General features: G+C 33.5%; 1 protein-coding gene across 2 annotated transcripts; it reads left to right on the top strand.

The window, feature by feature from the left end:
* Window positions 1–1,646: 1,646 nt before the first annotated feature.
* Window positions 1,647–9,586, top strand: LOC114759534 (KH domain-containing protein At4g18375). 2 transcript variants are annotated; one of them, XM_028948728.1, is made up of 8 exons: window positions 1,647–1,838; window positions 2,717–3,325; window positions 4,240–4,743; window positions 4,953–5,192; window positions 5,300–5,575; window positions 6,418–6,476; window positions 6,622–6,718; window positions 7,459–9,586. In XM_028948728.1, the coding sequence occupies exons 2-8, from the start codon at window positions 2,738–2,740 to the stop codon at window positions 7,588–7,590; spliced, it is 1,896 nt and encodes a 631-aa protein (XP_028804561.1). In that variant the 5' UTR covers window positions 1,647–1,838; window positions 2,717–2,737; the 3' UTR covers window positions 7,591–9,586. The 2 variants fall into 2 exon arrangements, with proteins under 2 accessions (XP_028804561.1, XP_028804562.1); XM_028948729.1 differs by having other exon boundaries at window positions 1,648–1,838; window positions 6,421–6,476.
* Window positions 9,587–13,150: the final 3,564 nt, after the last annotated feature.

Below are 13,150 nucleotides of genomic sequence, written 5' to 3'. Positions count from 1 at the left end.
TTAAAAAAATACTTCAAGTGCTAAATGTACACAAAATACTTTAGATTGCTGGATGTACATGAGAAAATGTTTTGGGATGCTGGATGCACCTTAACCTTTTTATATAAAAATCATTATAATTTTTGACAAAATAAAAAATTTTATTATAAAATTAAACTTCAAAAGAAATGGACTTATAAATTGTTTGGCTGATTAGGCTTTTAATGTACTATTTTTTTAAATTCAAGGTATTCTATTATAAGTCATATTTTAGGAGGAGCTTTTGTTCCAAAACACAAGTCATTTTGCTAATTCCCTAGAGCAATGATTCATTTTTTTTGGTGCAAAAAACTATATAAGATTTAGGGTGTGTTTGGATGAAATCAAACCGTGGTTTGGAAAAGTGATTCTGGAGAATAGATTCTGGGGAGAATAGATTCTGTGAAAAATAGATTTTGTAAAAAAGTGATTCTGAGAAGTGAGAGTGTTTGGATAGTTGTTATCAGAAGCACTTTTTATATATACAAATTACTAAAAAAAGACATAAGTTAATATGATAATTACAAAAAAAATAAATTCTATGATATATTTTAATTTGAAGGAATAAAATTGTTAATAATATATTTTTTACCAACATAATTAATAATACATAAGATAATATAATTAATAAATAATTAATATGTATATATATTTATAAAATATAAGATTGAATATGTTTATAAAAAAATATATTTATAAAAAAATAACAAGATGCATATCATATAGGCTCTCTCCCTTTTTTCTCCAAAGCAAAAAAATTTTGTTTTTTCCAAAACTATGGTTTTGGTTTTAAGGGGGGTGTTTGGGTGATCTATTTCCCAAACCATGGTTTGGGTCTCCAAACCATGGTTTGGAGTGTTACCCAAACACACCCTTAGAAATTATGGGACCCGAAATTTATAGTGAAGTGTGAGTCAAATATATTCGATAAGAATAAATTTTTAAAAAAATAATACAAAGATTTTTCCCGTATAACTTCAAACTTCTAATATTTTTGTCTTATTTATGTATGAGGTCGTTATACAAGAATCATAATGAGGAATGGAGTTTACTTGTTATTAGAATAACTTTTGGGATTTTATTTTCCGGAGTATAAAAAAAAAAAATTCTTGTGTTTTAAACTAATACGAAAACACCCGATAGAAAACTAATATAAAAACAAATTTATAATTTATGATGCCAACCAAAACCGGAAAAAAAAAAAAAACAAAAAACAAAAGTTCAATGCCAGTGATGGTTCGAGACTCGAGATATACTGATCTCTCACTGGTCACCCTCTGCTGGCCAAGAGAAAAACCAGTCACTACTCTTTTTTTTTCATATCAATAACTTTAATCAAGTTTTCAATAAAAAATATTATTATTTTTAAATTTAATAATAAATAGTACTAATTAAAATTAGTTCTGCATTATTTTCATTTGCATTTTACCCTTTTTAGTTCATATTTTTTTCTGAATTTTAGCCTGTTACTATTTTTCACTTTTTCTTCAGCCAATTAAATACAGTTTTGTATGAGATAAAATTTGAAAAATAAATTGTATTTGTAAATTAATATTTTAAGTGATTTTGCCCGAGAGTAATTAATTTTGTTTTCTATAGCACAGAAGTCACTGGAGGCGGGTACGTACGGATTGAGTTCGAGAGCCCAGAAAACTATTTGCCCCGAGTTGCTGGATGCCCAGTTGTTCATGATCCGGACAGCGCGCTACCGCGAATCCGAGGAAGCTCGCCAAGAAAGCAGCTTAGTCGCTGCCTTTCTCTCTCCTTCACTTCAGAATTAGGGTTTTGATTGGCGTCTTTCCTTCTCTCTAAATCGTCTGGTATGCAGCACTAGGGCTTTCGTTTCTTCTTTCTGGTCTCTCCTCCCTGTTTGAATTGAACTCTTGTTTGTTTGGTTTTCGTAAAGTTTGTTTTTTTCCCCCTCGTACAATTGTCATATTAATTTGCTGCATTTTTCTGTGTCGGGACGACTTGTTTCTTCATCTTCCGTTTCATCTTTCTCCGTTGGATAATTAAGACAGAAGATCAGCGGAAGAGCAAAATATACGTTTCTTTTGTCCAGAAAACCACTTTGTTCCAATCTTCTAGGGCGGTTGCAGTTGTTATTCAGTTGCTCCAATCTCTGTGAAGTCATCACTGTGGCTGAGATGTTTAACGGTTGCTCCCCCCCCCCCCCAAACAAAAAAAAATTGTCACTTTCCGAAATAGTTATTTCATTTGTTTGAAGTATCGTGCGGTAGACCGTGTAGAAGACAGGATATAGTATTGCTGAGGGCTGAGAGCCTTTTGTTTGATTTTTGGGGTCACATTAGTGCCTCTTTTGGGATAACTATATAAGTTTGTTTAGTAGAGCTATTTCAGTTTAATAGCTTATTCTGGCAAAATAAAGTGGTGAAATAAGTAATGTTGTAAAGTCCAATCACTCACCGTGCACTTCATATCCATTTTAATCTCTTCACCTTGGATTGGCAGAGATGTTACACTTGGTATGAAATTGCAGATTATGGTTGCCTTAGTAATTGCAGGAAAATATAGAGATGCCATGGAAATATTGCAAACTGCAATCACTGACTGACGTGGTTGGGAAATTCAATCCACCACAATGATGATATTGTAGTTACTGATTAGAATTCAAATCAATAAACAAGCATATGATTTTGTAATTATTGATATATCTAAAAGTATGTTTTGCTTTCAGGTGTCACGTGAATACATAGCAATGGGTGAGACAGGGAAACGATTTCGTTCGCATAGAGACCATAATGGGGATGCTAAGAATCAAAAGAGACGTTTGAACCACAATAATGGAAAGGGCAATGATGAATTGGTTGTTTATAGGATACTTTGTCCCGATGGAGTTATTGGAAGTGTTATTGGCAAGGGTGGAAAAGTGATAAATGCAATAAGGCAGGAGACTAATGCAATAGTCAAGGTTGTTGATCCATTTCCAGGTGCCAAGGATCGAGTTATAACAATTTACTCCTATATTAAGGAGAAGGAAGACATTGAGGTTGATGATGAGTTCAGCAACAGGGTGCCTTTATGTGCTGCCCAAGATGCTCTTCTCAAAGTTCATGCTGCTATTGCAAAATTTGTGGCAAGTGTTGGAGATTCTGAAAAGAAGCATAAGGATAAGGAAGAATGCCAAATCCTTGTTCCATCAAGCCAATCTGCGAATATCATTGGTAAGGCTGGGTCTACAATTAATAAATTGAGAAATAAGACAAGGACAATGATCAAGGTCACGCCCAAGGATGCAACTGACCCAACACACTCATGTGCCATGGATTTCGACAATTTTGTGATGGTTAGTCATTAATACAATGAAACAAGCTATTGAGAAGTTTGCTGCATTAATTTATCATCACTTTTGGTTATTAAACTGGCATCTATGTTCATCTACAAACATAAACCAACTACAATGCCTTGTAGGGTGACATTAGTACTTTAGTTACATTAAAGTCTGCCCCCCCACCCAAAAAAAAAAAATAAATAAATAAATAATTAGAAACTCCAGGATTTGTGATTATTTGTGCTTTCTTACATTGATCTTTAGCTGCAAATTAGAAGCTGGGGTTTCACATTTGTGAAACATAGCCTTTGTATGAAGGAAATTAATTTATGCTTGGTAAGATGATCAGATGAACCTGACTCTCCTAATGGGCGTATTAAGGGGGCAGGTCTGCTTTTCTTGTTTATTTCCTTGTTATATGATGTTGCAAAAAGTCTTCTCTTGGAAGCAATATATCATGCTGTGAATGAGGATAAATGTTGAATTAAATAGTAGTGGTCTCGTTGTATGAAATTAAAATCCTTAATATTTATGATTAAAGATTAAACTGCATGATATGCTGGAGATGAATCATGAATAAACACAGGAAACAAATTTTTGGGGTAAAAGAATAATGAAGCTGAATTTCTACTCTATGTACTTCCTTAGAAAAAACACCTATCAAGACACTATCGTGTTTATTTTTTTTTCCCCCATTTATGTGATTGATATTTTTTCCTTTTTTGTTTTCATTTCAATGTAAGGGTTTTCCTTTTGCCAGCAAAGTGGTACAAGTAATGCATAAATAAGCGCATCCTCTATTGTTCCTTCTTTAATTCTTTGACTGTAATTTTATCATCAATTCCTCGTTCTCAGTCTTGAGTTTAATGATCTTTTTCGTTTTTTTTTTTTGGGAAAATTAATTCTTTCTTATTATGTTTTGTTAATAGATATCTGGTGAGTCAGAGGCCGTGAAAAAAGCACTCTATGCTGTTTCTGCTATTATGTACAAGTTCTCTCCTAAGGAGGACATTCCTCTTGACACAAATGTACCTGAAGTCCCTCCTAGTATAATTATTCCCTCTGACGTCCCTATTTATCCACCTGGTGGATTATATCCAGCTTCAGATCCTATTATGCCACCCAGATCTCTTCCTCCAATACTAGGTGCTACAAATTTACAAGATCTACAAGATCTACCGGCTTATGCGGATGCAGGAAGTACATGGTCATTATACTCATCTTCCCTTCCAATGGTTTCTGGTGTTGGTGGTGTTTCCCAATCTGAAGAATTAATGGTCAGAATGCTCTGTCCCTCTGACAAGATTGGGCGTGTCATTGGGAAGGGAGGGGGTACTATTAAAAGTATAAGGCACGCTAGTGGTGCTCATATTGAGATTGATGATTCCAAGGCTAAACATAATGATTGCTTGATTGTTATAACTGCCACAGAGGTGCGCTATTACTGCGTCTTTCATTTTCCCTGATGATGATTTCTTGCACATATAATAATTATGTGGCATGTCACACCTGAAGTCCATGATATATTCTATTCAATCGGTGGAGCCTTGAAATGTACTAGTCATCAATATGTTCTTTCATTATCATGGCTTATCTAAAATAATTTGTAAGAAAAATGACGTGTGGTGTTTGTAATTTGTAGTCACAAAGTGATGTTAAGTCCATGGCAGTTGAAGCTGTTCTAATGCTACAAGAAAAGATAAATGACGAAGATGATGCCACAGTTTCAATCCGGCTACTGGTTCCCTCGAAAGTCATAGGGTGTATCATTGGGAAAGGTGGTTCAATCATAAATGAAATTCGGAAGAGAACTAAGGCAGATGTTCGAATCTCAAAAGGTGATAAGCCTAAACTGGCAGACACGAATGATGAACTGATTGAGGTTTGGCTTCTTTTTTCATTACTTAACTTTCTTGTTTAATTTCACTATTTATTTCACTCGTTTTTTTGTTACTCTGCTTATTTTAATCGATGCTGTTCTTGATTTAGGTGTTTGGTAGTGTTGACTGTGTGAGAGACGCGCTAATACAGATTGTCTTAAGACTCAGAGACGATGTCCTGAGAGAAAGGGACACTGGCCATAATCCCTCTGTAGGTGGGGAGCCCTTATACTCAGGTGGCACTGGTCTTTCTGTTCCATCTGTGCTGCCTTCAGTTCCTTCTCTTGCTGCTACTACTCCACTGGCTTATGATCACAGGGGCGAAAGTGGAAGTGGACTTGGCATGCTTTCTTCGAGCAACCTGTATGGATATGGATCTTTGTCGGTATGTCTTTGTCTCTTTGACTTCCGTTCTTGCTTAGTCATTGCATTGTCATCAATACCCTATATCTTGATGGTACATGCGCAAGTATCGTGGTTGAATTGTTCGTACTGGTTTTGATTTGGAATTCTAGGATCATTTAAATCACAGAGAATAGTCCTGTTCATTTTATAATAAAATTTACAAATTACAAATGAGTTCATTTCATTAAAAAAAATTCATATTCTGCTCTCAATTTTTCCCTTTAGGAGCGTCATTATTCTAAGATGTACTTTATCTCTTTAGAACAAATCATAATTTTTGTGATGCTCTTCTTTGCCAAAAACCAAAAAAAAAAGGGGGATGGAAATTAAATCAAATTTAAGGAATAGTATATGCTCTCATTCCATCCTGGGCTGATTGTAGCATGGTATGAAGTTTCTCCTCCTAATTTTACTTTGCAGCCAAGTTGTGTCAGAATGTACTCATTGGAAATATTACCTTAAAATTATTCTTTAATAGAATTTTTATAGAAAATATTCGAAAACTACATATTCTTATCAAGCATTATGTTTGAACAAACACCAGATCATGACTTGTGAGCGCCACTGTTCATTGACGGGATGAAATGTCTCAAGAACGAATATTGATTACGAAGTTGACACAGATTATTTTTCCAATGCCTTTGCTAAATTGATTTTATTTCATTTGGGAAAAAAATAATTATAAAGCAATTCTCAAGTATGATAAAAGAAGCAAAGAACTTATGAATTTCTTCAGATCTTTTTACCATTTGTCATAAACGTGGCTTATAGTTTCTAATCATATTGTGGTGATTTCTTATCTTCTTTTGTTTGTGTCTGTAGCAGATGGGAGAAACTGGCTATGGATCTGTGTCCTCATTTGCCTCCAAGGTGTATGGAGGGTTAGTATATTTTGTTGGGCAAAATTCTTCAGTCTATTGTTTTACAACTAACTTAGTACTCCCCCCCCCCCCCCAAAAAAAAAAAAAATCAACTTGAGAACCATGAATCTAATCATTCTTCCGTTTGCCTGTCTACTATGCCCAGTTTGCCTCCACCATTAGCTTTGGAGATGTTGATTCCCGCAAATGCTGTTGGTAAAGTGTTAGGTAAAGGGGGGACAAATATAGCCAATATCAGAAAGGTTTGTTTATGCATTTAAATGTAGCATTCTTTTATTCAATTTGGGGATTTAATTGATGATTCAAAAGATGTATGTCAATTCATTACCTTAAATTGGTGTGTTCCTTGCTGCTGCATCTTATATTCTCGCTGTATGCCTTGGATTGTGATAGTCTAGAATGATTTAAATATCTTGAGCTTCAAAAACTTTCAATTCAATATCATGCTTTCTCGAATGTAGATCTTGGTGTTGACTGTTGAGATATGATATGATGTTATCTTGTCCTTTCTTTGTTTTTTGTGGGAAGGTAAATGTGATATCCAACTTTTCTCATACCAAGTCACATGTCTCTAGCGAAAATTAAGTTTTATGCTTATTTAAATAGAAAAGAACTAGTTATGGAGTCCCCTATTATTTATTTTATCAGTGATGTTTTACATTTTTGGTTGCTTAACAGTATTCTGTCAGATTTCATCTAATATGCTTTTGTCATCTCACTGATGATGGCCCTGTATGCAAACTATGTGAAATTGTTTCTTTTGTTCATATTTTATTTTTTGATTGGCACATATGAGATATGATAAATATACTTGTCCTGTATGGTGTCGAGTATTATTGTGGCAGCAGAAATCATTCTTAAACTTTAGCTTGGCTGGGAATATCAATATGTGTTACATTCACATTGTATAGATACGGATGAAAAAGTGTTGCAAAATATGCTTCATTTAATGTCTATTTCATGCCTAGTTGTTTCACTCCAGATTTCAGGGGCAATGATAGAGGTTTCTGACTCCAAATCTTCCCGAGGTGATCGTATTGCTCATATATCTGGCACACCTGAGCAGAAGCGTGCTGCCGAGAACTTGATCCAGGCATTTATAATGGCCACCTGAGTTGTTGGAGTGCTGTAGTTTGGAAGGTGGAATGATCAATTCTTGAAGCATCTCCTTGTTCCTCTCTTTAGTTCTCCTAGGTTGCTTCCTGAGAGAAAATATTCTCTGCATCAACCTGACCCCTGCCTCTTCTGAAACAGTAACTGTTCCTGAGGTTTCATCGCTGGTTCTGTATTTAGGAGTTGTAGTCCCCGTCTTTGTTCTTAATCTACCCCTCATCTGCATTTTCTCGTAGAAATTTTTAGGACCTTTCTTTCCATTCATACTGTTTTGTCTTGACTCATGCTGAGTCATCTTTGACTCCATTAAATGTTATCAAAGGATCCTAGTGATTGTTTTTATTTTGATTCTGGTGGTTAATGATTCATCCTCTTATTCTCTTATCCTTTTTTCTTTTATCTAAAACTTTCTTCCATGACAGTGCCAATGAATGCAGTCACTATCAATCTCCTCTTTCCAATATTCATAATTTATGCACTTGTACTTGTCAAAACCGGGGAAGTTGCCGTATGAATGTGGAGAAAATTTAGTTCTTCCCCCTTTGTTTCTGTTTTCCATGGCTTGTACTCCTGGAATACAGCTGACCATTTCAAACTGCATATAGCCTTTGTTCTGTTTGATTTTTTGGTCTTCTAGTTTACCTTCTTATAACACCATGTGTATTATCTTCTATATACCTATAATCTGAAAAGGTATTGAGATTGATTTTCTGAAACTTGTGTAAATTCTATCGTCTTTTGACGGATGCCGCTCAACTGGAGAAACTAGCCAGCTGCTGAGTCATATTGTGGGCTTGTGGGAAGTCTTCCCCTCTTTCAGTAATTCATTTTGGTTAAAAATGATTTCATCAGGTCCCATTAATTCAATCATGGTTGGCAGTTGAATTAGCATTTTGATCTCTAGCTCTGCTGCCTGTGATTATTGTCCTGTCAACAAATCATTATCTATATCCTCAAGTAAGCTTGAATAGCAGTTAATTGGATTCTTTTCATCAGTATAATACCCAGCTCAGCTTTTGTCAGTCTTAGCTAAACAGAAATTAAATTGGCTGGCAAATGCTGCTTTCATATCCTACATGCATCTTCAATTCTGATCTCGCTTTCTGACTAATGTGACTCTTCATTAGCAACTAGGTCAAATAATCTCGTTCCATTTAGGCGTGTTCCTCATGTCTATAATGCCATCTTCTGCTTAAACATTGTCTGTCTCATCCAAGGTTACCTGTATTTAACATCAGCACCAATGTGCTGAAAGCTTCTAATCCCGTTGATGTGACTGAACTCTTTCCGACCTTCTCTGTATTTTCGGTATTGTCAACTGGAAACTCTTTAGGGGTGATGTGGAAATTTTGCCTTACCTCACAAAGTGCAAAGTGCAAAGCGAAACATTCTCTTGTACTACTCATCTGAGTTTCTTGGGTATTATGGGAACTTAAGCTGTACTCTGATCTCAGCTCAGTATAATCGTGCTCACTATAATGTTTTCTTAGGTGTAAACTCTAAAATCATATAGGCCTAGATGAACCCTTCCTTAGTTTTGAATTATTGTATATTTTTGTTTACTCACTTCCCCATAGTTGATTCTGTATATATCCATTCTTTCCCTGTATTCTTTGATTTTTTTAGTCACTACTCTCATCAGTAAGGATATCAAAATTAGCTTGGTTTATCTTGAGGGATGTCATGTTACTTTTGTGAGGAAGATAGTTCACTAGGGGGTAGAAGCATGCTGAAACTTGATATGACAAATCACCTTGTGAGTTACCATGTTTAGTTTGTGCATTGAGTAGCACAAGTATTTGTAGTTGCAGATGTAGATTTGATTATCAGTATGTTCGGGTTTTAGCCTCTTCTACTTGCTCCTTTGGTAGCCTTACATCCAGCCTACCTGCTGTAAATACATCAATTATTGTAGTATATTATATATGAGACACAAGGAATTATGTATATACAATTTTATTTAATGAAAGAATGCCCATTTCAATAGGGTTTATTTACTTGGAATGTTTCGAACCTTTTGTGTTGTGATGAATTTATGTTCGAACAGTTTCTTATACAAGGTCACAGGCCTGTCTATTGTACTGCAACTTTTTTTTTTTTTTTCAACCGGCCAACTTTTGGGTTTTGCACTTTTGCCATACTCCCTCCAATGTATAAAACATGTAGCTTTTTTATGTGCATGGTCCTATTTATAAGATATACTCAGAATGTTTAAAATTTTAGCTCTATTTTTTCATTTTTACTCTTATTGTTTACTAGTACTTGTTATTTTACTGCATTAATTATCAAACTCCTCAATTAGTTTCTATATCTAGGATAGGGAGTATTATATATGCTACTAATGTGTGCTATTGAGAATAATTTTGGGATTTTGATCCATGTCATCTCAGTTGCTTATGACGGATGGTCAACTTGGTTTTATGGTTTTTTAATTTTTCTGGTTGAATCAAGCACTGGAACTGGATAGGATAATCCATACAAGAGCCTGACCAACAAGTTTCCTTTAAGAGTTAAGAAATGCGTTGGACTTGTGTGTGGTTCTTTCTTTCTGGAGAAATATGCAGAGAAAATGATTGATCATCCAATCGCATTTGAAATGTTTCTGAAGATACCTTCTTTTTGGCAGGTAGCATCATTACTGTTGTTGTTTTGGTGTCATCTTGTCGTTTCTTCTCTTTAAAGAGGAATGGCAGCGTCCCTTCATAAATTTTGTATTCAATGCTGCATCTACATTTCCAACTATATCTAAGCTCTTTGTCGACTTTTAATTTCTCACCTACGTCGTTTATGGTACAGTTCGATATAATTATGAGAGATAGAGTTCCAGTTTTCCGGGGCTTTAATAAAGAGCAGCATATTTATGCAAGAATAAAAAGTAAACTTGTTGGCAGAGACTTTATTATTTTCGAATGGTTTTTAAATATTGAAATACTGCAAATTGATGGGTTAATTTGTGTTTTCTACTTAAAAAACGTGCATGCTCCACACTTCATGAGCTGCTCAAGGATAAATTGTTTATTATTAATATTACAGGTGGGGTAAAATTTAGTTTTTAACTTTTAAACAAAGCCTGATTCAAAAGTACTCATCCTTGGTGGTACTACTTTCTGCATTAGTTTTAAAAAAATTTTTATACTGTAGGAGATAAATATATAAAAAAAATGTTTTATAAAATCTGAAAATGATAGCTTTAAAAAGTGCTAAGCGCCCCCGTTAATGCGGCTGCGTCTTCCTCAAATGTGGGTATGTACTTCGCTATAAGTACGGATATATTTATTATTTTATAATCTAATTTTTCCGAATATTATTATCTCATTTCTTTAGGAACAAAATAATATGGCCATTTAATGCCCACATGCAGGCCACACTGTGACGACCTGTGTGAAACTTACATAAAAGTTTGTGATTTGTTGGATCTAAATCCCCATTATCAGAATTTCATGTGCCCATTATTGGTCATACACAATTACACCTTCTATTTTAAATTTTATTTGGATTATTATAAATCTTTTTGATATTTATATAATTCATATCCATTCATTATTAAATCAAGCATTGTTCAGTTTGATATTAGACTTTATATAAGGTGCAAAAATAATACTACCTAAGAGTAGGATTTCAAAAAAACTTTATAATTTTTGAATTAATAGGACAGATCGATCTTCCTGCCCAAAGGAATTGGTCAAATTTTTCCCCACAATTATTTATTTCCCCTTTGTTCTGAATTAAATTTTGTATGACAATTTTATTTATTCTATTATTCAAAGAAGAATACGCACGCAGCCAACTCATACTCTTGTATTTCAATCATTCCAACCATTGATCTGATATATATACATTGATCTCATTATTTTTTTTATATATATATATATAATAAACTAAACTTATAAACTTTTTTAAGTAAATAGATTTTTCCATTATACTACCTTCGTTCCTAATTATAATAGCTAATTGACTAATTTGAGAAGATTAAGGAAAGAAGTTAAGTTCGTTATTTGTAATAAATGTGTTATATTTCCTAAATATCCTTGCTAATCAAGTATATTGGTTAGAAATATCATTGTTAGAAGGACTACTTTGGAAGAAAATGCATAAATATGATAGACAAAATGGATTGGGTTCTTATATTAGAACCAGAATAAAAGTCAAATAAAATCTTATATTAAGAAACCGGAGGTAGTAAGTAGTAATATGATTAATATCTAATTTTTAATACTTTATATATAATGGAGAATATAATTAATGTCTGTATATTAAATATTTCATTCAATACTTTAACTAAAAGTGTTTTTTTTTTAAATCAAAATAATTAGCCTTCTGAAGTTATGTAATAAGGGAATTGGTGAGGTGAAATAAGGATAATGATTGGAATTCAAACTTTCTTATTAGCTTTCATGAGATTTATCTCTTTCTAAATTCAAGTTCAAATAAATCTTAAATTATCTATAAATTACTTATTTAAAGTTTAAATAAATAAGCTCCACAAGGAAGTTTGTGAGTTTGTGATTCATGATATGTAGCCCAATGCATTTCATTAGAATGATAAGTTCATCGGCCAAAAAATAAATACAAAAACTATTCGATTAATTAAATATAATTTTTATTAAAAAAATATTTGCTGTTGGACGGCCATAATTTATTAATCATAATAAAAAGATCACATCATGAAGATCTTAACAGGGTGTATTAGAAACTAATCAGTTTGGAATCAAAATATAATTCAAAACCAGCTCATCATTACAAATCTAAAACATGTCTTGCATAACTTGGCAAAAAGACACATAAAATAAAAGTGAAGCATACGAGCTTTTAATCCACAAAAAAGAAAAGAAAAGAAAAGAGATTCAAAGTTGCTCTCTACAGAAGATTCATGATTCTAGCAAGAAGATAATTAAAGATAATTTGTTTAATCATGGGTGAGAAAAAAGAATTGAAATGGCCTCCAAAGATTGTGTCTTTAGTAAAGTTTAAGATTCCATGTCTTCCTTCATAATATTATTACCCCTAAAGTTGATTAAGGGGTGCAAATGTACAACTGCCGCCACTTTATGCTTAATCATCATAACTCAGTTTTATTCGCTGAAGGATTAAATTTAATTACGTGTAATTTCTTATGATCCTTTCATCAAGTTTACTGATAAAGTGTGCCGTAAAACTCATTTCTTAGAAGCATTAAGTTGTTAAAAGTAACGATTATATATTAGTCATTATATTTTATTAAGAAAACTTATCATTGGTGATTATGTAAGGCGGGGAAGGAACTCTGATCCCCTTTTTATAAGGTTAGTCGTTCAAAGATTATAATTGAGAAAGAGTATTTTACGGAGAAAAGTAAATTTAAGGAATAAGTGTTTGTAGAAAAGTAATGTAAACTCAGTTGGAATTAGGGGCAATATTTTCCTAGTCAACCATTCCAAATGAAATATATTATTTTGCTCTGCCCTTACAGGATTGGATTTTTTTATTTTTTTTATTTTTAGTTGCCCAGAGTATCTTCCTATTCGAACGATAAGATACTAATCTCTCGAGGTACTATCAAGCGCTGTAGCGGGGATCCCTTC

This window comes from Neltuma alba, unplaced genomic scaffold, assembly GCF_004799145.2.
Source record: "Neltuma alba isolate B1F8T4 unplaced genomic scaffold, ASM479914v2 tig00010859_pilon, whole genome shotgun sequence".
In the NCBI taxonomy this organism is placed as follows: domain Eukaryota; kingdom Viridiplantae; phylum Streptophyta; class Magnoliopsida; order Fabales; family Fabaceae; genus Neltuma; species Neltuma alba.
The sequence above is the reverse complement of the archived record's forward strand: the minus strand, read 5'-3'. Positions and strand labels throughout refer to the sequence as shown.